The following is a 21,582-nucleotide window of genomic DNA, read 5'->3' on the forward strand; positions in this document are numbered from 1 at the left end:
TCAAGGTTTCTGTGATTTAATATCTGCTCTACATTTTAACTAAAAAAAAAAAAAATCACAATTTTTTTTTTTAAAGATTTTATTTATTTATTTGACAGAGATCACAGGTAGGCAGAGAGGCAGGCAGAGAGAGAGGAGGAAGCAGGCTCCCTGCTGAGCAGAGTGCCCGATGTGGGGCTCGATCCCAGGACCCTGAGATCATGACCTGAGCTGAGGGCAGAGGCTTAACCCACTGAGCCACCCAGGCGCCCCACAATTTTAAACATAGATTCAAAGGGCGCCTGGGTGGCTCAGTTGGTTAGGCAACTGCCTTCAGCTCAGGTCATGATTCTGGAGTCCCAGGATCGAGTCCCACATCGGGCTCCCTGCTCAGCAGGGAGTCTGTTTCTCCCACTGACCTCTCTCCTCTCATGCTCTCTCTCATGCTCTCTCTCTCTCTCAAATAATTAAATAAAATATTTAAAAAATAAATAAAAATAAACATAGATTCAAACAGATCATTTTAAATGTCATAAAAATTAAATAAAATCACAAGACCAATTTCTTAATTTCTAAAGCACATTTTTGCTAAGTTACTGCAAACCAAGAAATCTGCTTCATAAAATATAACATCTTTTTTTTAAAGTAACTTGTAGAATTTCAAATAAACTGTTTTTATAATGTTTCACTTGGCTAGCGTAGATATCTTCTGAGCTAAAAACACTGAAATTATTTAGCAGATTGGGTTTGCTTTTTTAAAAAATGGTTTCTAGGCAGTACATAGGCAGGTTGAAAGCTGAACTAGCAAGGTTTACAGAAGTATACACACTTAGTCAAATAAGAATAGCACTGCTTAAAGCTAAAGAAAGATTAAAATTTATACAGACTAGTAACTATCATGTTAGGAGCTCCAGTTAAAATGTAGGACATAACCTCCATCTTTATGGTTTACATCTATGCATTCTAGGGACTCTTCCATTTTGGATAAAGAAAAATCTAGAATGAGCTATGTCAAAAATCAAGACATTGAATTAGATAAAACTATCTTCATAAGAATAATTAACTTTTCAGATGCCTGGGTGGCTCAGTCCGTTAAGCGTCTGTCTTCGGCTCAGGTCATGATCCCAGGGTCCTGGGATCAGACCCCCATCGGGCTCCTTGCTGTTAGGGAGCTTGCTTCTTCTGCCTCTGCCTGCTGCTCACCCTGATTGTGTTTTCTTTCTCTCTCTCTCTCTCTGACAAATAAATAAATAAATAAAATCCTTTTTAAAAAAGAATAATTAATTTTTGTTTACTGAAGAATCAAAAACTATGGCTAGAGAAAACATATAAAATAAGACATATTTAAATAACACTAGTGGAAAGAACTAGCTAGAAAGTGCAAAACTCATTTATTAAACATAGTGCCGAGCTCCAATTCACTTTCTCTTTTTCAAGGGTTTTCCAGATGGCCAAAAAAATAATCTGTCAACCTGCACCAATAATGGAAGAAAAATAAGTTCCAACTCACAGCCTCCAATACTTTACCAATGGTAAATTGGTAAATTTTTAAAAGATTTACTTATTTGAGAGACAGAAATAGCATAAGTGGGGGAGGAGCAGAGGGAGAGGGAGATACATATTCCCCACTGAGCAAGGAACCTGACTCAGGACTGACTGCAGGACTCTGGAACTGTGACCTAAGCTGAAGGCAGAAACTTAACAGACTGAGCCACCTATATGTCCCTAGGATCCCTCATAAATTAAGAAGAGTCAAGAGAATGTTTGAATCCAGATAAATTTACATGGTAATCAGCATATATGTTGAATAGCATATACTAAAGTCTCTCGCTTCCTCATTCTGAATGCGTCTCTATTCTAAATGCATCTCAGAGTTCACAAGAAAATAATCCTACCTGACCAAACAATTATAATATACATATAAATATATAAACATACATATATATGGAATATTTCTCAGCCATTAAAAAAGAATGAAATCTTGCCATTTGCAATGACATGAATGGAGCTAGAGAGTATCAGGCTAAGTAAAATAAGTCAGTCAGAGAAAGACAAATACCCTATGATTTCACTCATATGTGGAATTTAAGAAATAAAACAAGCATAGAGGGAAAAAAAAGAGAGGCAAACCAAGAAACAGACTCAACTATAGAGAACAAACTAATGGTTACCAGAGGGGAGGTATGCGAGGTGGATGGATTAAATAGGTGATATGGATTAAGAAATGCACTTGTGGTGAGCACTGGGTACTGTATGGGAAGTGCTGAATCACTAAGCTGTTCACCTGAAATGAATAATATACTATATGTTAACTAAGGGGAATTAAAAAAAAAAACAAACTTAAGAAAAGACAAGCAAGGGATGAGAGAACCACTTACAAACATGAATGCTTAAATAATCAGCAGTAGGAGGTCTTCATGTTACAGAGTGGGAGTGGAGGGGACAGGCACTATACAAACTAATAAATTTATATAGTGCCAACAGGATACAGAGTGTGCATGTCCTTGAACTTAAAAAGATAAAAAAAAAACAGATATGAAAAACTATGATTTAGCTTACCATAAATATTAGGGAAGCCTAAATAAAAAGACAGATTAACATGGGTGGGAATTAGTGTGAAGAGCTTTTTTTTTTTTTTTTTTTTTTTGTTGTAAGTCTCAAGTTTTGGCAGACAGAGACTATTCATATTTCAGATCTATGGTGGGGCTCTCAAGCACACTGAAGCATCAGTGTGGCAGATGAAAGGAAATAAGATTCACAGGTCTTAGTAAGGATATGCACCTGGTGAGAGTAGATAGTTTCTTCTAGGTGAACTGAGGATATGACCAACTGGTACTGATATCACCAGGAGACAGAGTTTAGATTTGATTTGAAGGGCAATAAAGAACAGAAGAGTTACAATTTACAGAGCACTACAGAACAAATACAAACAGATAGATAATGGAGGGAAAACTAAAGTGGGCAAAAATAGCTAGGGAGGCTATTTGGTCAATCAAAGCAGGAGAAAGCAAGGCTAAGGAAATGGAGGCAAGTCTGAGCTGTAGGAAACTTTTTGAAGGACTCGGTGAAAAGCAATTTAGACAAGATTCGATAAATAATGATTTTTACACAGAAAAGCCAGAAAACCAAATAATTCTTTCATCTTTATTCAGATTATTCCATACAGATCACAATTTTTTTTCTATCAGCTTATCTCAACTGCCCACTACAAAAATGAAAACATATTTCTTGCTCTTACCTATGAGGTCAGTTGGGCCAGTTCCCAGGTTTTCTCCTCTAATTGTGACCTTTGTCCATGGTATTCCTTCATTTGGAGATATGCCTGTCACAAGAGGGGGTTGTCGTGATCGGGACATTGTGCTTTGTTGGGCAAACAGGAGGTCTAGTTACAGAAGTAATCTGCTAAAAAAGAAAGGAAAGTATTAGTGACAACTGAAATAAGTATTGACTAAAAATACAAGAAAGCTAGAGATTCAATACCAAACATAAAAAGTATTCTTAAACATAAAGTTCCAAATTTTTTAGCTATTATTTAACCTACCTGCCAACATCTACCGAACATTAAATTTACCAAGGACATTATAGCTGGTACTGTGAGGGAAATGTCAGAAAAATAATAGACAACTAAGCTCTTGGTTCTGGAACCTTCAATATGATAGATAGAACCTAATGTCACCATTAGCTCCATACCTACACCTGCTGAATCCCAAAAATATGCTAGAAACTGTGCTACAGTCCAAGTTGTTAAAGGAAGACGTTCTGATTAATCATGTTCATAAAAATTAAAATACATTCCCATAGATGTACTGAACTTCACTATCATGACCTGAGGCGAAGGCAGACACTTAACTGACTAAGCCATCCAGGCAACCCATTGGGTCTCTTTCTTATAACATACACAAAAATTTACTCCAAATATACTATAGACCTACATGTACAAGACAAAACTATAAAACTCTTTGAAGAAAATGCAGGAGTAAATCTTTGTGATCTTGGGTTAGGCAAACACCTCTTAGACACAACACCATATGCAACAAAAGGAGAAAAAGAGATAAGCTGGACTTGGTCAAAATTAAAAACCTTTGTGCTTCAAAGGACACCATTTAAAAAAGTGAAAAAGACAACCCACAGGAGAAAATATTTGCAAACAGTCTCCCTGATAAGAAACTTCTATCTAGAATATATAAAGAGCAATTACAACTCATTGTAAAAGTGAATACTTAAAAAATGGGAAAGAATCTGAATAGACATTTTTGCAAAAAAAGATTTAAAAAACATCCAATAAAGACATGAAAAGATGCTCAATGTCATTAGCCAAGGAAATGCAAATCAAAAATCAAACCCACAATGAAATATAACCTTATACCCACTAGAAGGCTATAATCAAAAAGGCAAAAAATAATGTGTTGGCAATGATGGGGAGAAATTAGAACCACTGTGCATTGCTGGTGGGAATATAAAAGATATAGCCACTCTGGGAAAGTTTGGCAGTTCCTTAGGAGGTTGAACACAGAGTTAATATACAATTCACTGATTCTACTCCTAAGCAGCTTCCCAAGAGAAATTAAAATATATGTCCACATAAAAATATGTCCATGAATGTTCACAGTAGCATTAATAAAAGTCAAAAAGTAGAATAACTCAACAGTCTATAAATGAATGAATGAGAAGGTAAAATGAAGTATAGCCATACAATGAATATCATTTGGCATGAAAGAAAAAAGAAACAAAGTACTCTCATGTGCTTCAAAATGGATCATCCTTGAAAACATTATACTAAGTTATTAATGAAGCCAGTCAGAAAGACCCACACACTAAATAACCCAATTTATAATAAATGTCTGAAAGAGGCAAATCTACAGAGACACAAAGTAGCTCCCTAGGGCTGAAGAGGGGAGATTGAGAGGAACTGGAGTGAACTGCCAGTAAGTATGGTCTTTTCAGTAGTGATGAAAATTCTAAAGCCGATCATGGTAATAGTTACACAATCACGTGGCTATGCTGAACACAAGTGAATTTTTTTCATTTAAATGGGTAAACTATATAGAATATGAATAAATCTATTTTAAAAAGACAAAAAATTCTTTGGATAGTAAGTTTAGAGAGGAATATAATGATCACTATTTTTGTTAGGATATTTCTGAGAATTTCAAAACCACTTACTCAATACACACCCATACTGGATACTCAATTTTCATCTAAGAGAAAACTCCAGTCCACTTAGCACAGAGCAGGTAAACTTAATCATAAAGCCACAGTCTTATGGCTTAAGGAATAGGAGGATGAAATTTTAAGCTAACAGAGTAGCTAGAAGGAGAGGAGGAGGGGTGCCTGGGTGGTACAGTGGGTTAGGCCTCCAACTCTTGGTTTTGGCTCAGGTCATGATCTCAGGGTCATGAGATCGAGCCCCACATCAGTCAGGCTCCAAGCTGGGAGCAGAGCCTCCTTGAGATTCTCTCTCCCTCTTCCTCTACCCCTCCAGTGTGTGCATATGCTCTCTCACCTTCTCTCTAAAATAAATATATCTTTCGGAAAGAAAGAAAGAATAAAAAAGAAAAGAAATAAAGAACAGAAAAGGAAAGAAAAAAAAAAAGAAACCAAAAGAAAAGAAAAGAACAAAGTTCTGGAGTAGAGGGGGCCACAGACGCAGAAAAAAATATTACTGAAACCCCTGACTGGCCCCTGAACTGCACTTCATAGGATGCAGAGGAGAGACTGCAAGTAGCACGACATAGACCAAGAGCTTAAATAATGAAAGAAGTGAGCAAGGATTTTGGTAGCTGCTCACCACAGGGGAGACAAGAGGTTGAAATGTGAATCTAGTCAAATTAACAATGCCTGTTAAAAAACAAACAAAGCCAACACTCTCCAGAAGAACAGAACAGATTCCAAAGTCTCTAAATGTAATATCCACATACCTAGGACACAATAAAAATGAATGATCCCATTAAAAAATGTGAAAAATTGGGGTGCCTGGGTGGCTCAGTCATTAAGCATCTGCCTTCGGTTCAGGTCATGATCCCAGGGTCCAGGAATGGAGCCCCACATGGGCTCCCTGGCTCAGCAGGAAGCCTGCTTCTCCCTCTCCCATTCCCCCTGCTTGTGTTCCCTCTCTCACTGTGTCTCTCTGTCAAATTAAAAAAAAAAAAAAAAAAAGAAAAGTGAAAAATATGTAGCCCTTAGTCAAGTAACAAGTAGACAACAGAAACGAGATGAGCCAAATCCAAACCGAAACAAGTATCTGAAAGAGTATAAAATAAGCTATTAAAGAAATATATGACAATAATGAATGGATATATAACCACTCAAAATAGCAGAATTGAAATTATAAAAACAAATATTAAAAAAAATGGAAGTTTTAGAACAGGAAGGTATGGTACCTGAAATGAAAAGTACAATGACTGAGTTAAACAGAAATTAATTGAAGAAACAGTGAACATGAACATAGGTCAAGAAACTATGTAATATAAAGAATAGAAAAAAGAAAAAGGAAGAGAGGTTCACTGACCTGTGGAAAATATCAAACACTGACTGCTATGAGTGGAATCTCAGAAACAGAGTAGACAGAATGAAGCAGAAAATAATACTTGAAGAAAAAAAAGTTTGAAATTTTCCCAAACTTACGGAAAACTATTATTTTCTAAATACTCAAGAAGTCCAGCAATCACCAGGCAAGATAAATACAAAGAAAATTATACCTAGACACACTGAAGTCAAACCGTTAAAAATCAAAGATAAAGAAAAAAATATTAAAGCAGACAGGAAAAACAGTACACATTATATACATAAGAATGACAATATGATGATAACTTCTAATCAGAAAATTAAAGGCCAAAAGACAAATGGAACATCCTAAAGTGCTGAAAGGAATTTTTTAAAAGTCAGAAATGAAGATTTTTAAAAAGGAATTTTATGCTGTTGGAAAAACTGATAGCCACATTCAAAGAATGAGACTGGATCCCTATCTTACACTGTACATAAAAATCAACTTAAAGCAGATTAAAGATGTTAACATAAGAACTGAAACTGTAAAACTCATACAAGAAAACACAGGATGTAAGATTTTTTTTTTTTTAAGATTTTATTTATTTACTTGAGAGAGAGAAAGGGAGAGCAGGGAGCAACAGTGAGAGGAAGAAGCAGACTCCACACCTGAGCAGGAAGCCCAATGCGGGGCTCAATCCCAGCCATGACCTGAGCCAAAGGCAAACACTTAACCTCATGAGCCACCCAGACTCCCCAGGACGTAAGATTCTTGACACTGGTCTTGGCAATGATTTTTTTCAGATTTCACACCAAAAATAAAAGCCACAAGAGCAAAAATAAACAAGGAGAACTACATTAAACTAAAAAGCTTGTGCACTCCAAAGGAAACCAACAAAATCAAGGGCAATTATGGATGAGAGAAAATATTTATAACCCACATACCCAAAAAGTAGTCAACATCCAAAATATAGAAGGAACCTGTATACCTCAAAAGAAGAAGAAAAAAAAAAAAAAAGACAAATAATCCAAATTAAAAAAAATGAGCTGAGGACACTTTTCCAAAGAAGACATAGAAATGACCTACAAGAACACAAAAAGGTGCTCAAAGCGACTATTCATCAGGGAAAGGCAAATCAAAATCACAATGACATGATTACCCCACACCTGTTAAGATGTCTATTATCAAAAAAACAAGAGATAACAAATGCTGGTTGTAGAGAAAAGGGAGTAATTATACATTGCTGGTGGGAATATAAACTGGTATAGCCACTATGGAAAACAGCATGGAAGTTCCTCAAGAGATTAAAATTAGTTTTTCATAATGGGTTTGCCACCAGAACAGAGGTGTCATGAAACCACTGCGAAATCCAAGCCAAAATGGGCAAGGAAAAGACTCAGTCCATCACCATCACCATTAGACTCATAGATTTGGGCAAGTCTACCACCACTAGCCATCTGATCTACAAATGTGGTAGGATCCACATACAAACCTTAATATTTGAGAAGAAGCCTGCTGAGATAAGAAAGAGCTTCTTCAAATATATCTGGATCTTGGATGAACTGGAAGTTTAATTTGAGCAGAGTATCGCCAATGACCTCTCTCTGTGGAAATCTGAGACTACCAAGTGTTATGTGACCATCATTGATGCCTTAACACACAGAGATTTTATCAAAAACAAACAAAACAAAACAAAAACATGATTACAGGCATATGTCAGGGTAACCATGCTGTCCTGGAATGCAGACCTACAGCCTGCATAGTTCTGATAAGGATTAAATACAAGCTGGTTGTTATATTAAGGGTCTCATGACTGCCGTAAATCTCAACAATAGTAAGGCACCAAAGAAATCTTGCAAAAGTAGTTTTATGAGTAGAAATTCAAAGGAAACATGATCTAATATTCCTTATATGTTCCCTCCCCCTTGAACATGAAGCATATAACTGCCAGCTTCATACAGCAAAAGTACAGCTCTTTCTGCCCATGAGTCCTGTCCCTGTGCTACCTGAATACACTTACTAAGTTGAACCCTGAAACATCTCAAGAATTCTTTCTCGATCACCACACTCAATGATCCCACAACAGAAAAGTCCATGAGCATGCCCTTCTGGTTTACACACTGGGTGTGAAACAACTAATTATTGGTATTAACAAAACGGATTCCACTGAGCCACCCTACAGACAGAAGAGATTTAAGAAAATTAAGTCAGCACATACATTAAGAAAATTGGCTGTAACCCTGACACACATTAGCATTTGTGCCAATTTCTGGTTGGAATGGTGACAACATGCTTTGGTTCACGGATGGAAAACAATCCTTAAAGATGGCAATGCCAGTGGAACCACACTGCTTGAAGCTCTGAATCGTATCCTAAAATCAACTCACCGGTCCAAAAACCCCCTGCATCTGTCCCTCCGTATCAGGACATCCGCGAAATTGATAGTATTGGTTCTGTCCCTATAGGCTGAGTGAAAACTGTCAAACCCAGCATGATGGTCACCTTTGTTCCAGTCAAAATTACAACTTGAGCTTGAGTGAAGTTCTTCCTAGGGCCAATCTGGGCTTCAATCAAGAATATGTCTGTCAAAGATGTTGATTAAAGTAACATAGCTGGTGACAGCAAAAATGACCCACCAACAGAGGAAACTGGCTTCATGGCTCATGTGATTATCCTGAGACATCCAGGCCCAATCAGTTCTGGCTATGTGCCTATGCTGGATTATCACACAGCTCCACAATGCTCACAAGTTTGCTGAGCTAAAAGACTGATCATCGTCTCGAGAAGAAGCTGGAAAATAATCTTGCCATTTGTGACAACAAAAGATAAAACCGGAAAACATATGCTAAGCGAAATAAGGCAGAGAGAGAAAGACAAATATTACACGGTTATCACATGTGGAACCTAAAAAAACCCTTTTTTTAAAAAAAGGCTAACTCACAGAAACAGAGTAAAATGCTTATTGTTAGGGCTTGTGGGGCAGGGGAATTGGGGAAGAGACAGAAAAGGATACAAACTGTCCTTTGTATCCTTTGTATCTTTTCCAGTTATAAGTAAGGTCTAAGGATCTAATGGTGACTACAGTTGATAACACTATATTGTATAAAGGAAATTCGCTGGGAGAATAGAACTTAAGTATTTTCACCAAAAAAATAAACAAAAAAGGGGAAACAGGTGAAGTGACAGATGTGTAGATCAACCTAATTGTGGAATGTATATAATATCACAATGTATATAATAACAAATCATGTTATACACTTAAAGTATATTATAATTTTGTCAGTTACATACCTCAATAAAGCTGGCAAAAAAAAGGAATAAGATTGGTTATTTTCAAATAAAGGAACCTTACTGGGAACAAATCTGCATGACAAGAAACACTGAAAGAATTTCTTTAATCTGAAGGAGAAATGACACCACACAGTAACTTGGAAGATTTTATAATTCTCGACAAAGGATGAATTCATCAGGACATAACCATGTAAACTGTGTATACACCTAGTAATACAGCTTCAAAACACATGATGCAAATGCTGAGTGAAAGGGTCAAAGTGCTAAATCCACAATCATGATTGGAGATTTTAATATACTCTTTACATAGGGGCATCTGGATAGCTTAGTCAGTTAAGCATCTTACTCTTGATTTCAGCTCAGGGTCATGAAATCAAGTCCCATGTCAGGCTCTGCAGTGGGTATGGAACCTCTCTCTTCTCCCCTCCCAATGTCCCACTCCATCCCTCCCTCACTCATGTGCCCATATGCTCTAAATAAATATATAAATAAATAAAGATAACAGTTAAACAAAAAAACAAAAATTTGTAAGGCTACAGAATATATGAACAACACTACTGATTATCTTGACCCGACATATACCAAAGCTCCTTTTCAAGTGTCTGAAGAATGTTCACCAAGACAGACTATATGATGGGCCATAAAGTAAGTCATAATGAATTCCAAAGACTGAAATTCCAAAGCTGTAAAGGAATTAAATTAGAAAGCTATAGCAATACAATATTGAGAAAAGTATCCAAGTATTTGGAAATTAAATAACAAACTTAAATAACCCAACAGTCAAAAAATAATGAACAGGGGAAAAAAATTTAAACTGAATATTAATGAAAATATAATCAAAATTTGTGAGACGGAGCCAAAGCAGGGCTTTCACAGCTTATAATAAGAGAAGAACAATTAAAAATAAGGATATATGTTTCTATCTTAAGAAATTAGGAAAAGCAAAGCTAATAATAAAACACAAAGGGGCAGGGAGGAAGAACAAAGGAAGTAGAATAAAGAAAATAACAAATACTGGTAATCCCAAAAAAAAACCACAAAAAACAAAAACAAAAATAAAAAGAAATCAAGAAAAAATTGTAAAGCCGGAAGTCTTTCTGCAAAAATTAACCAATAAGCCTAAGCAAAATTCTCTTTAAAAAGAGAAGCACAAATTGCCAATCTCAGGAATGAAAGAGCAGGTAACTACAGATACTAAAGATATTTTTTAAAGAATAATGAAGGAATATTATGAAAAATTTTATGTCAATGAATTTTATAACTTTGATGAAGTAGAAAATTTCCTTAAAAGGACAAGTTACCAAACACAAGATAAATAAGAAATCTCAATACCTTCATGTTTATTAAATAAATTAAATTCATCATCAAAAACCTTCCTACAAAGAAAAACTCCAGACCTAGTGGTTTCACTGAAAAAATCTATCAAACATTTAAGGAAGAAATAATACCAAGCCTACACATATTATTTCAGAAAACAGCAGCAGTGGAAAAATGCCATGACCATGTGGGGTTTACAACAATACAGTAAGTACAACAGTAAGATTTGACTTTCCAAAAAAAAAAAAAAAAGAAAGACAGACATCATGTCCATCTTTTTTTTTTTAATGTTTTATTTTTTTTTTTTAAGATTTTATTTATTTGTCAGAGAGAGAGAGAGAGAACAAGCAGGCAGAGGCAGAGTGAGAAGCAGGCTCCCTGCTGGACAAGGAGCCCGATGCAGGACTCAATCCCAGGACCCCGAGATCATGACCTGAGCAGAAGGCAGTGGTTTAACCGACTGAGCCACCCAGGCACCCCACATCATGTCCATCTTGACAAGAATCTAACACCACTTCTGTGATGTTCCTGTCAAAAACGCGTAACTCAAAACTCATCAACAGACTGCCTAAATTCACAGAGAGTCCACAAAATAACTGGTGTGTACTCTTTGAAAATGTCAAGGTCAAGAAAAACAAAGAAAGGCTGAAGAACTCTATATTCAAGGACACTAAAGAGGCATTACAACTGAATGTACTGTATGATCCTGCATAGATTCTAGAAGTGGAAAAAAATACTTTCTGTAAAGTACATAATTGGACAAATTATCACCATGTGAATTTGAACTGTAGATTAGATGGTATGGTATTAATATTAAATTCTGACTTTGATAAGCATACTGTGGTAATAAAAGAGAATGTCTTTGTTCTCAATAACTACATACTGAAGAATTTAAGAGAAAAATGATGTTTGCACCATATTCTCAAATGATTCAAACAAATACATACCAATAGATTGACAGAATAAAAATAAATGGAGCAAAAAAAAAAAAAAACAAAAACGAGAGTGTAGGTGGGTTGGGGGGATGGGTTAAATAGGTGATGGAGATTAAGGAGGGCACTTGTAATGAGCAGCAGGGTGTTGTATGGAAATGCTGAATTGCTAAATTCTTCACCTGAAATTAATATTACACTATACTGTTAACTAATTAGAATTTAAATAAAAACTTGAGGAGAAAAAAAGCATAAGAAAGAGAAGTAAACAATTGGTGACTCTAGTTAGAGTTTACAGTTGTCATTTACCATAATTTTTTAAAAAACCTTCATAGGAGTGAGTTACTTTTACTACTTTTGAAAGTTTTCTATAAATTTGAAGCTGTATCAAAATAAAAAGTTATCCAAAATAATGCTTTGGTAATATTTTAAAATAAAGCAAAACTAAATCAAATTAATATTCTCCAGCTAATCAATATATAAAGCTCACTATTAGCCAAAAGATACTTATTTTCACATTTGCATTAGAAAATGCACAAATAAGCAATGAATAAACAGTTATTAAAAGACAGATTTGCTAAAACTAGTGTTTGGTTAAAAAAAAAAAAGAATGGTAAACCAAGTCCCATATACTTAACTACATTTAATAAATACACTAACAGAAATTTCAGAAATAAGTATTCTTTTAATGGGTCATACTACTACACTCTCTTTAAACACGTTTCTAAATACATACAAAAGAGAAAAAGCTTGCTTTGAGATTGTGCTCTAAAACTATTATAAACTGATAAGCCTGAAATTTGGTAAGGTAACACATATTAATAAAAACTTTCAAGAGAGCAAAGACATATTTCAACACAAAGTTCTGACAACTGCTTTAATAAACAGAAACTATATTGCACAAAGATACCATAACACTGCAAGGAAAACAAACACTAAAGAAAGAATGGGTAATTAAGCTGCCTCATTGATTAATGTCTACAGTTCTTGACAAAGGAAAATCCTTCATTCAATTGGCATGGAAAATCAGACCAACCACTGAGTGGTAATTTAATAATATATATTAATCCCTGTCTATAGTATTAGACTATAAAACAGATAAGCATGTGGCTTCAACTTATTTCAGAATCAGGTCTAGTTCACATAAAGAATAAATTTTTAAGCAGAAATATTCTATAATCCTTATCTCCAAAAAAAGAAGGGTGAAAACAAAAGAAATCACCACTGACATTAATATTACTGAAAAGGTGATTAATAAGATACTAAACTGTCAGCTACCCTTCCCATGGTGGTGCTGAGTATCAGCAGAGGGACATGCCAGTATTCCACAGAATCAAAGCCAAGAGACTTCATCCAACTAAAGTCTAGACTCCTCATCTAAAGCAACTGTAACCAAGAGATGTTAAATGATTTTTTCAAGGTCACACACCTAATTATTTATGAAATAAACCAGATTCTTGGTTTCCTGAGTCCTCTAAATAGGAGTCTAATTATCACTCTTTCCTTTACACCATGTACATATTATGAGGTAACTTTTGTATCTGATAGCCCATATTCTGAGAACCTTAGTTGTTTCCTATATGACTGAGGAATGCTAATCCTGGTGTGCAACAGAATTGAAATTAGACTACCTTTAGTCAAAGAAAAACAAAACAAACAGACAAACAAAAACTCGGACAGGGCATTTCCAATCTATTCCCAGTATTTCAAATCCATTTTGAGCACATGATCATAATCTTAACTATGTTACCCTCAAAGTTTGTCCAAATAAAACAAAGTAATGTCTGCTGACAATAGGTAATGCCTGGGCCACAACTGATAGTCCAGAATCAAAAAGTATGATCTATTTTCTTATTTATGATTAAGGAATACAGCTGTGTTCCAGGCATAGAAATCAGAGGCAGCTGAAAATGCAGCATTCATCTATCGGTTCATATATTAAAAAAAAAAAAAAAAATTAATGGTATGTCCCCAAACATAGGCAAACCATTATCGCAGGAAGACCATCTATTTAATTCAGAAATATATGCATATCTACTTTTTACAGTACAGTGTCCAAAACACATACAACAGTGCCTACCAAACAGTATGTATTCAGTAATTATTTGTGGAATGAATTATGGAAAGAGATGTCTCTTTTCAGCCCACGTCCAATTAGAAATACTCTACATTATGTTTAGCATCACAAATAAATAATCTCTTATCATTAAGCCTTAAGAGTCTAAGCCTTAAGAAAACAATTTATTTCTGAACATTCTCAGTTTAACAACCCATGTTGTTATTTTTATTTTTTTATTATTTTTTTAAAGGAAAATTCTCACCTATAGTTGTCAATAAGTGCGTACAAATTTGCCTCACAAAGATTTTCCAAATGCAATAAACCAATAATCTTTGAAAACATGTCCTAAGGTCTTTCTTATGTAAATATACTGGACAAAGGTTAACAAAAGCCTGACTTTGCCTGTCATTAACCTTATTTAATTAAAACAATATAGTCTTTATATTACGCAGCCATTTAAGATCATGAAAGCGGTAAGGAATAAAGTGAACAAACCTACCCTAAAAATACACACACCACAAGCTAATTTCATCTTTTGAAAGCAGAATGATTGAAACAAAAAGAAAAGTAGCTATTATTACCCACCTAAGGAAAATAACTGCAGATACAAAATAAGCCACTTTTATTAGGCAATACCCTCACACAAGTACACTTATAATAAACACAGGATTAAATGACACAAATGGGCAAATGATAAAAGTTGACAGCACTGGAGTACCTATTTGGAATTTCACATATTCACGGTATATGAAGATGGACTGCAAATTAGGATATACTAACTCTTAGTCTAAGAACTATATATAACATATCCTGTCAGTTACCAAACAGGTTTACAAAAGTTTGCTTAGAAAGAAATATTAATTCTGGTGTGTCTCCAGACTCAGATTAATTTATGAAGCATTTTTCAACTACCTAGACCTGAATGGAGATAAACAAAACTTAGAGGAGGACCTTTACAAAAATTAACCACTAATAAATACTTGTCTGATCTTTTGTGATACTGGTATACTACACTTATAAATAAGTATGTATCATCATAGTATACTAATGAGTGACCTTTTTAGTAGTGGAATAAAAAAATAGTATAAGTGTGTCATATAAATAAGCCAGTACAGTTTTTAACAAGTGATATTTAGGGAGACAATAAAGACTACACTATTTAGAGAGACAATTAAAAACTACCCACTTATGGATATAAGGAAGCACTTTATATACATTTCATCAGTGTTTTATTTTCTGAAGATACACTGAAACATAAAGGTGTATTTTCTTGCTTCTTAGTGGTGTTTCTCTAAAAAAAAGAAATAGAAGCTGAAATAATTTCCAAACTTGATGCTTTGATTTTTAAATGTGAGGCTTTGGTCTTCCAGCGAATTATCATTTTGTAGCAAATAAATTCCTTCCTACCTACCTGCAAGAACAAAGGATATCTTCACACAAGGATGATATGACAATGGCTTATAACATGTTTTAGACTTTTTCATTTACATTTTATCTTGTCAGGTAAGTAATAGATTTGCATGGTGCTCTACGTTTATTTTAATAAACAAAAGTGTATCCAAGCTTTAAGTCTCTGAATTAAGTCTTGACAGATCAAGCTCAAAAAGTTAACATCTATAAATAGTTTGGAGATCTGGGTTCTAAAATGGGTTCTGGCATTGACAATTAAAAAACATTAGTTACTTTTATGCTCTCTAAAACTGTTTTCGGGGGCGCCTGGGTGACTCAGGGGGTTAAAGCCTCTGCCTTTGACTCAGGTCATGATCCCAGGCTCCTGGGATCGAGTCCCGCATCGGGTTCTCTGCTCTGCAGGGAGCCTGCTCCCTCCTCTCTCTCTCTCTCTCTGCCTGCCTCTCTGCCTACTTGTGATCTCTGTCTATCAAATAAATAAATAAAATCTTAAAAAAAAAAAAAAAAAAAAACTGTTTTCACATCTATCGATAAGGTGTTTAGATGAGATCATTCCCAAGCCCTTTTCATTCTGGATTCTATGAGAATCTTACTTATAAGACCAGGCTTTTAAATTCAATTACTAATGTAACTATAGAAACTGGCAGTCCACAGCTTTTCACAATTAAACTAAACTATAACAAGAACACGTTATTATTTTAAAATTTTTGTATTAATTATAAACAATTTCTACTATATTAAAAAGAATCTTAATTTTTAAGATCTTATATTTAGATGTTACAGTATGAGATAGGCAAATTTTTTTTTTAAATAGCAACATATCTGTAGGTTGAGCAGAAGAATAAATAACCCCTCTCGTTTTCAAAAGTTACATTTCAAAGACCAGGCTACAAAACTTTTATAGACACTTTGTTAATGAATTATTAAAAGTTAACCATTATAATAACTCACCATAGTTTAAAATGCACAATAATTTACTTTCCAAAACAAAACATAGGTTTTCTTCATTTCCCTGGTTTTATTTAATATAGAGAAAAGAAACAGAAACAAAGAGACAGAGGAAGAGAGACTAAGGGAAAGAAGGAGAGGAGAGGTGATAAAACAGGTAAAAAGGTAGCTTGAAAAGTCTCATTTAATTAATAAACCAAAGAAAGAATTGAAAAAGATACTAGAAACAAGCATTATAAGTCATTTTATGCACAGAAAGAAAAAAGTCTGCATATCTTATAATTTTCTCACTGAGTTAAAATATTTGTTTTGCATTTTCAGCTTTCATTTAAAGTATAAAAAAATGCTGATGAGGGCAGGGGATTTTATAAACATTAAAAATCATTTTTTTTAAAGATTTTTATTTATTTATTTGACAGACAGAGATCACAAGTAGGCAGAGAAGCAGGCAGAGAGAGAGGAAGGGACGCAGGCTCCCTGCCAAGCAGAGCGCCCGATGTGGGGCTCGATCCCAGGACCCTGGGATCACGACCTGAGCTGAAGGCAGAGGCTTTAACCCACTGAGCCAACCAGGCGCCCCTAAAAATCACTTTTAAAAAAAAACAATCTTTACAAACAACTTTAAAAATATTCACAAAGCAGGGACACCTGGGTGGCTCAGTTGGTTGGGCGGCTGCCCTCGGCTCAGGTCATGTCCTGGGATCGAGTCCCACATAGGGCTCCTTGCTCAGCGGGGAGCCTGCTTCTCCCTCTGCCTCTGCTTGTGTGTGCTCTCTCTCTCTGACAAATAGATAAATAAAATTTAAAAAAAAAATTGACAAGGCAATTGTACATAATTCAGAAAGAAAAAAACTTAAGCTATAATTCTGAAATAGTTATGTGTTAATAATTTTAAAATGTCTGAAATACTTTGGAAAACAAATGTTTAATTTTCCTATATTGAAACCCTAAGAGTACTGAAATGGAATCTACTCAAACTGAAAGAAATCTTAAAGTTCCAGAGTTCAAGTAACTTGCCTAGGTCTCATGTTTCTGTGTTCTTTCCACAACACCATGAATGGAATTTAGAAATCAGCAAAACAAAATAAATTAGCAAATTTAAGCATTTTATCACTAAATCTAGTAGGAAATTATTCATTACTGATTAAAATGTAGTCATGAGAATTTACTGAGTCTGCAAAAAATAAAGGTTGCCAAGTTAATGGCTCCTTTTATTGCATAAGCCATTAAAAAACTAAAATGTAAAATGAAAGAATATGAACCTTCCCTCTAATCACTGTACCAGTCCTTTATAACCTCTCCTTCCTCTTCTCAAAATAATGAAACATTGAGCATCATTTTCTAAATAGAATAACATAATACTATAGGGAAAAAATGAAAACTTGGTTTATATAAAAGTTACCCATAAGAAAAATCTCAGTCCACATAAATTGACTATTTCAAAATTGAATCTTTATGAGTAAGATGCATTATTAGTGAACCTAATAACCAATTCAAGCTCTGTAGATGATAAATCTAAAACTATGAATATAAACTAATATATATATATATATATACTGACAAAACACAGCTTTAACAAAAACTATGCAATATACACAAATGCTAAATAACTTCTATCTTTCAGACAGTATATTAAGCTCTCTAAAGTAAGAAAAATCCCTCACAAAATTATAATTGTTTTAAAAGAATGAAGTTCCCATTTCACACAGTAGCATTTTATAATAAAAACTGATCCAGTGTTTCAAAAATTCAAAGTTTTTATTTTGTTACAATCCTTTTTCCCCAAAAAAGTTAAAGTAGAAAGTCTTTTTGTTGTTGTTGTTGGCCTCTTTAAAAGTATGAAGAAAAAAAAAAACTGATAAAGTCAATAAACATACAAATGAACTATCCAATTCTTTCACCAATGATTTTTTTAATAAAAGCTTTGCAAAGGAACAAGAGCTCAGCAAAATGTACATTCTACATAGGCCAGTGAGGGTGCAGACTTGCAAGCCAATTAACTCAGGGTCTGTTTCAGTTTTTAAAAGATCATAAGCTTAAAAAAAATACAGGCTGCTTGAATTTTTATAAGACAGGAATGAAATACTGAAGAGAGACATCTTCATGAACCAAAACAAGATGAAGAATAGTATTGCTCAAAACATTGCATAAGGCTGTTACAGGATTTATTTGCTGTCCCTCGAAAAACTGCAGAAGCTTCCCACTCTCTACTAGCACTCCCACCATGTTCTCCAGGCTTCCGTCTTGAGACATATCCTGAGTAGACTTTGGAGGATTTCCAAGATTGTTAAAATAACTTTTAATAGACACGACATCAGTTTATACACTGAAGTTCATTTCGCCATTTAGATTTGTTTCAACCAGCACTTATCACCCAAGTTGGCTATCCTTTCTACACCGCTCTTCAGAATCATCAAAGCCAGAAGATAAACCCAAACATCACAGGCTTTCATGCTGGGCTCCAGGAAATCTTCTCATGCCATTGGATTAAGAACCCTCACAGGCCCATCAGATGGATCAAGTACTACCACAGGAGCCCAACCTGTGGGCAATGGCAGCTCCAGACACAGTGAGGTGGGGACGCCACTTGTTGGTCAACTGGGGCTTCAAGGTAAAAGGCATTCCCTGTGCTTCTCACTGTTCTGAACAAATGCTCAGATGTTAGCTCTAAATAAATCTCCTTCAACGCTTCTAAAACATCTTCCACGCAAAGTGGTAGAAGTCTCCCCGCCTCACCTCACACCACACTCTGGCATCACAGATGACTGAGGTCATCAGGCCTAAAGTGCATAGAGCACACAGGCTCCCACTAGCTTTGGAAGGGTGCCACTGATATGAATAAAGAGCTCTAAAAAGTCCTCACCAGTGATGTTGGCACAAAACTTCATGATGCCATGAAGATGGACTGCATCCAGAGTTTGGTAGGAGGGGACCTCAAGTGTGGTAGGTCCCAACACAGCCAACACTCAGGTTCCACTTACTTGCAGGCCCCCGAGAAGGGCCACAAGGTATGGCAGACCTCGGCCCGAAAACCAAGGCCTCTGTTCCCATCTTCTTCCCTCCAACTCCTCCCTTAAAAAGAGTTTCACTGTTTCCACTCTGATTATTAAAAGGATAGGCACTCTACCACAGAAATGTCTAAATATTCTTTCTAAACTATAAGAAGAAAATTTAAATCATCACTCCTAGAACCACTTTCAACCTTGTTGGTGCATACATTCTAACTGTCTTAATCAGGGGGTGCCTAGGTGGCTCGGTTGGATAAGCACCCAATTCTCGGTTTCAGCTCAGGTCATGATCTCAGGGTCATGAGATCAAGCCCCAAGTCAGGATCCCCTCTCTGCTCAGAGTCTGCTTGTCCCTCTTCCTCTGCTCCTACCCACTCACCCCTTCCCTCCAAACTCTCTCTCATAAATAAAAAAATTATAAAAATTAAAAAAAAATACTGTCTTCATCAACCAGGTCATATATGTAAGTATAGTTATATGTGCTTTATAAAATTATAGCATGCTAGGCATACATTTGCAACCTTTTTTTTTTTTTACATGTAAACTACATGACAGACATCTTCCCATGTTGGCAAGTATAAATCTACATTATTTTCAGGCTGCTTAGTGTTCCACTGTATGGATTTATAGTCAAAATGACATTTAGACAATTTCTAATTATTTCTATTATGAACACGACAATGAACATTTTTCTATAAAACATTTTTTGCACATTTATCCAATTATTGCGCTGCAGTACATTCAAAGAGGAACTTCCAGTCAAAAGATGTGGATTTAACATGTATGTATCACCAAACTGGCCTGCAGAAAAGTTTATCAACACAACCTCCCACCAGGGACACTGGGTAGTAGCAATCTATTTAATTTGTAGCAATCTGGTAGGCAAAATAAAATAAATAGTCTGAACTTGCATTGTGGATGAATTCCATTTCTATGATCTTTGCAACTCTGCATTAGATTTATTTTCCTAGATTTTAAGATCTCTAGTAAAAACATTAACTCTCTGTCCCCTTATATACACTGTCAATATCTTCCCCAGTTTATCATTTGTTTTTTTCACATTGCTTATGGTGGTCTTTGCCCTTGGGAAATTCTGAGTCTTTTTTAATGTCAAACCAATGGACCCTTTCCTTGCTACTTATAGAATCATGCTTTCAAAGTTATGTTTCTGGTACTTTAATACTGTTGTATCTGCTTAATTACTTAACTCATTAGGAATCTGTTTTGGGGTACTAAATAGCTAGTTGACCAAATACTATTTCACTGAACAATCCACTGTTTTCTCCACTGATCTGGAAAGTCACTTTTATCAGTAACAAAAATTATCATTTTAAGACTGTTTCTGGACCCCTCTATATTTTATCCCACTGATCTATTTTGCAACTATAACATAATGATTTGATTTCTGTATTTTAATTAAATGTCCACTAGGACAATTAATTTTTAATGAGTTATTTTAGCCACTCTGTCACAGATATTGATATAAATGAACTTTAAAATATTGTGTGGGGGGGCACCTGGGTGGCTCAGTGGGTTGAGCCGCTGCCTTCGGCTCAGGTCATGATCTCAGGGTCTTGGGATCGAGTCCCGCATCAGGCTCTGTGCTCGGCGGGGAGCCTGCTTCCCTCTCTCTCTCTGCCTGCCTCTCTACTTGTGATCTCTCTTTCTCAAATAAATAAATAAAATCTTAAAAAAAAAAAAAAAAAATATTGTGTGGGGTACCTGGGTGGCTCGGTCGGTTAAGATTCTCTTGATTTCAGCTCAGGTCATGATTGCAGGGTCATGTCAGGCTCTATGCTCAGCATGGAGTCTGCTTGGGATTCTCTGTCACCCTCTTCCTCACCCCGTACCCCCAACTCATTCTCTCTAAATAAATAAATAAAATCTTGTTTAAAATATTGAGTAAGATTCTTAAAACAACCCTATGAAAATTGTGATGGGATTATCAACACCCTGACATAATATTCCTGCTTCTTTCTCTATCTCCACTGACTAGACTATAAGTTCCAGGAGAGAACAGGTTTTTATATTTCCATGTATTGCTATATACCCAGTACTTAGAACATTCATCTGGATATACTGACGCTCAACACATATTTGTTAAATGAACAAATGTATCAATTACATTAACTATCTATAATACTGAAACTTCCC

At 35.3% G+C, this 21,582-nt stretch overlaps 2 protein-coding genes across 2 annotated transcripts in view; both read right to left on the reverse strand.

Moving 5' to 3' along the window:
- Window positions 1-21,582, reverse strand: part of LOC111156692 (exocyst complex component 2) — a 307,781-nt gene that overhangs the window by 254,488 nt on the left and 31,711 nt on the right. Inside the window, exon 2 of the mRNA XM_022517721.1 lies at window positions 3,218-3,381. Coding sequence (XP_022373429.1) covers window positions 3,218-3,335 — 118 coding nt within the window. The 5' untranslated portion in view covers window positions 3,336-3,381. The remainder of the gene's footprint in view (window positions 1-3,217; window positions 3,382-21,582) is intronic.
- Window positions 18,485-19,308, reverse strand: LOC111156694 (HUS1 checkpoint clamp component B). The gene is given in 6 exon segments (XM_022517722.1): window positions 18,485-18,789; window positions 18,792-18,985; window positions 18,987-19,036; window positions 19,038-19,129; window positions 19,132-19,215; window positions 19,218-19,308. Coding segments are annotated over 6 exon segments (816 nt in total).

The sequence above is a fragment of the Enhydra lutris genome, unplaced genomic scaffold (genome assembly GCF_002288905.1).
Source record: "Enhydra lutris kenyoni isolate GAN:26980312 unplaced genomic scaffold, ASM228890v2 scaffoldscaffold48, whole genome shotgun sequence".
Taxonomy (NCBI): domain Eukaryota; kingdom Metazoa; phylum Chordata; class Mammalia; order Carnivora; family Mustelidae; genus Enhydra; species Enhydra lutris.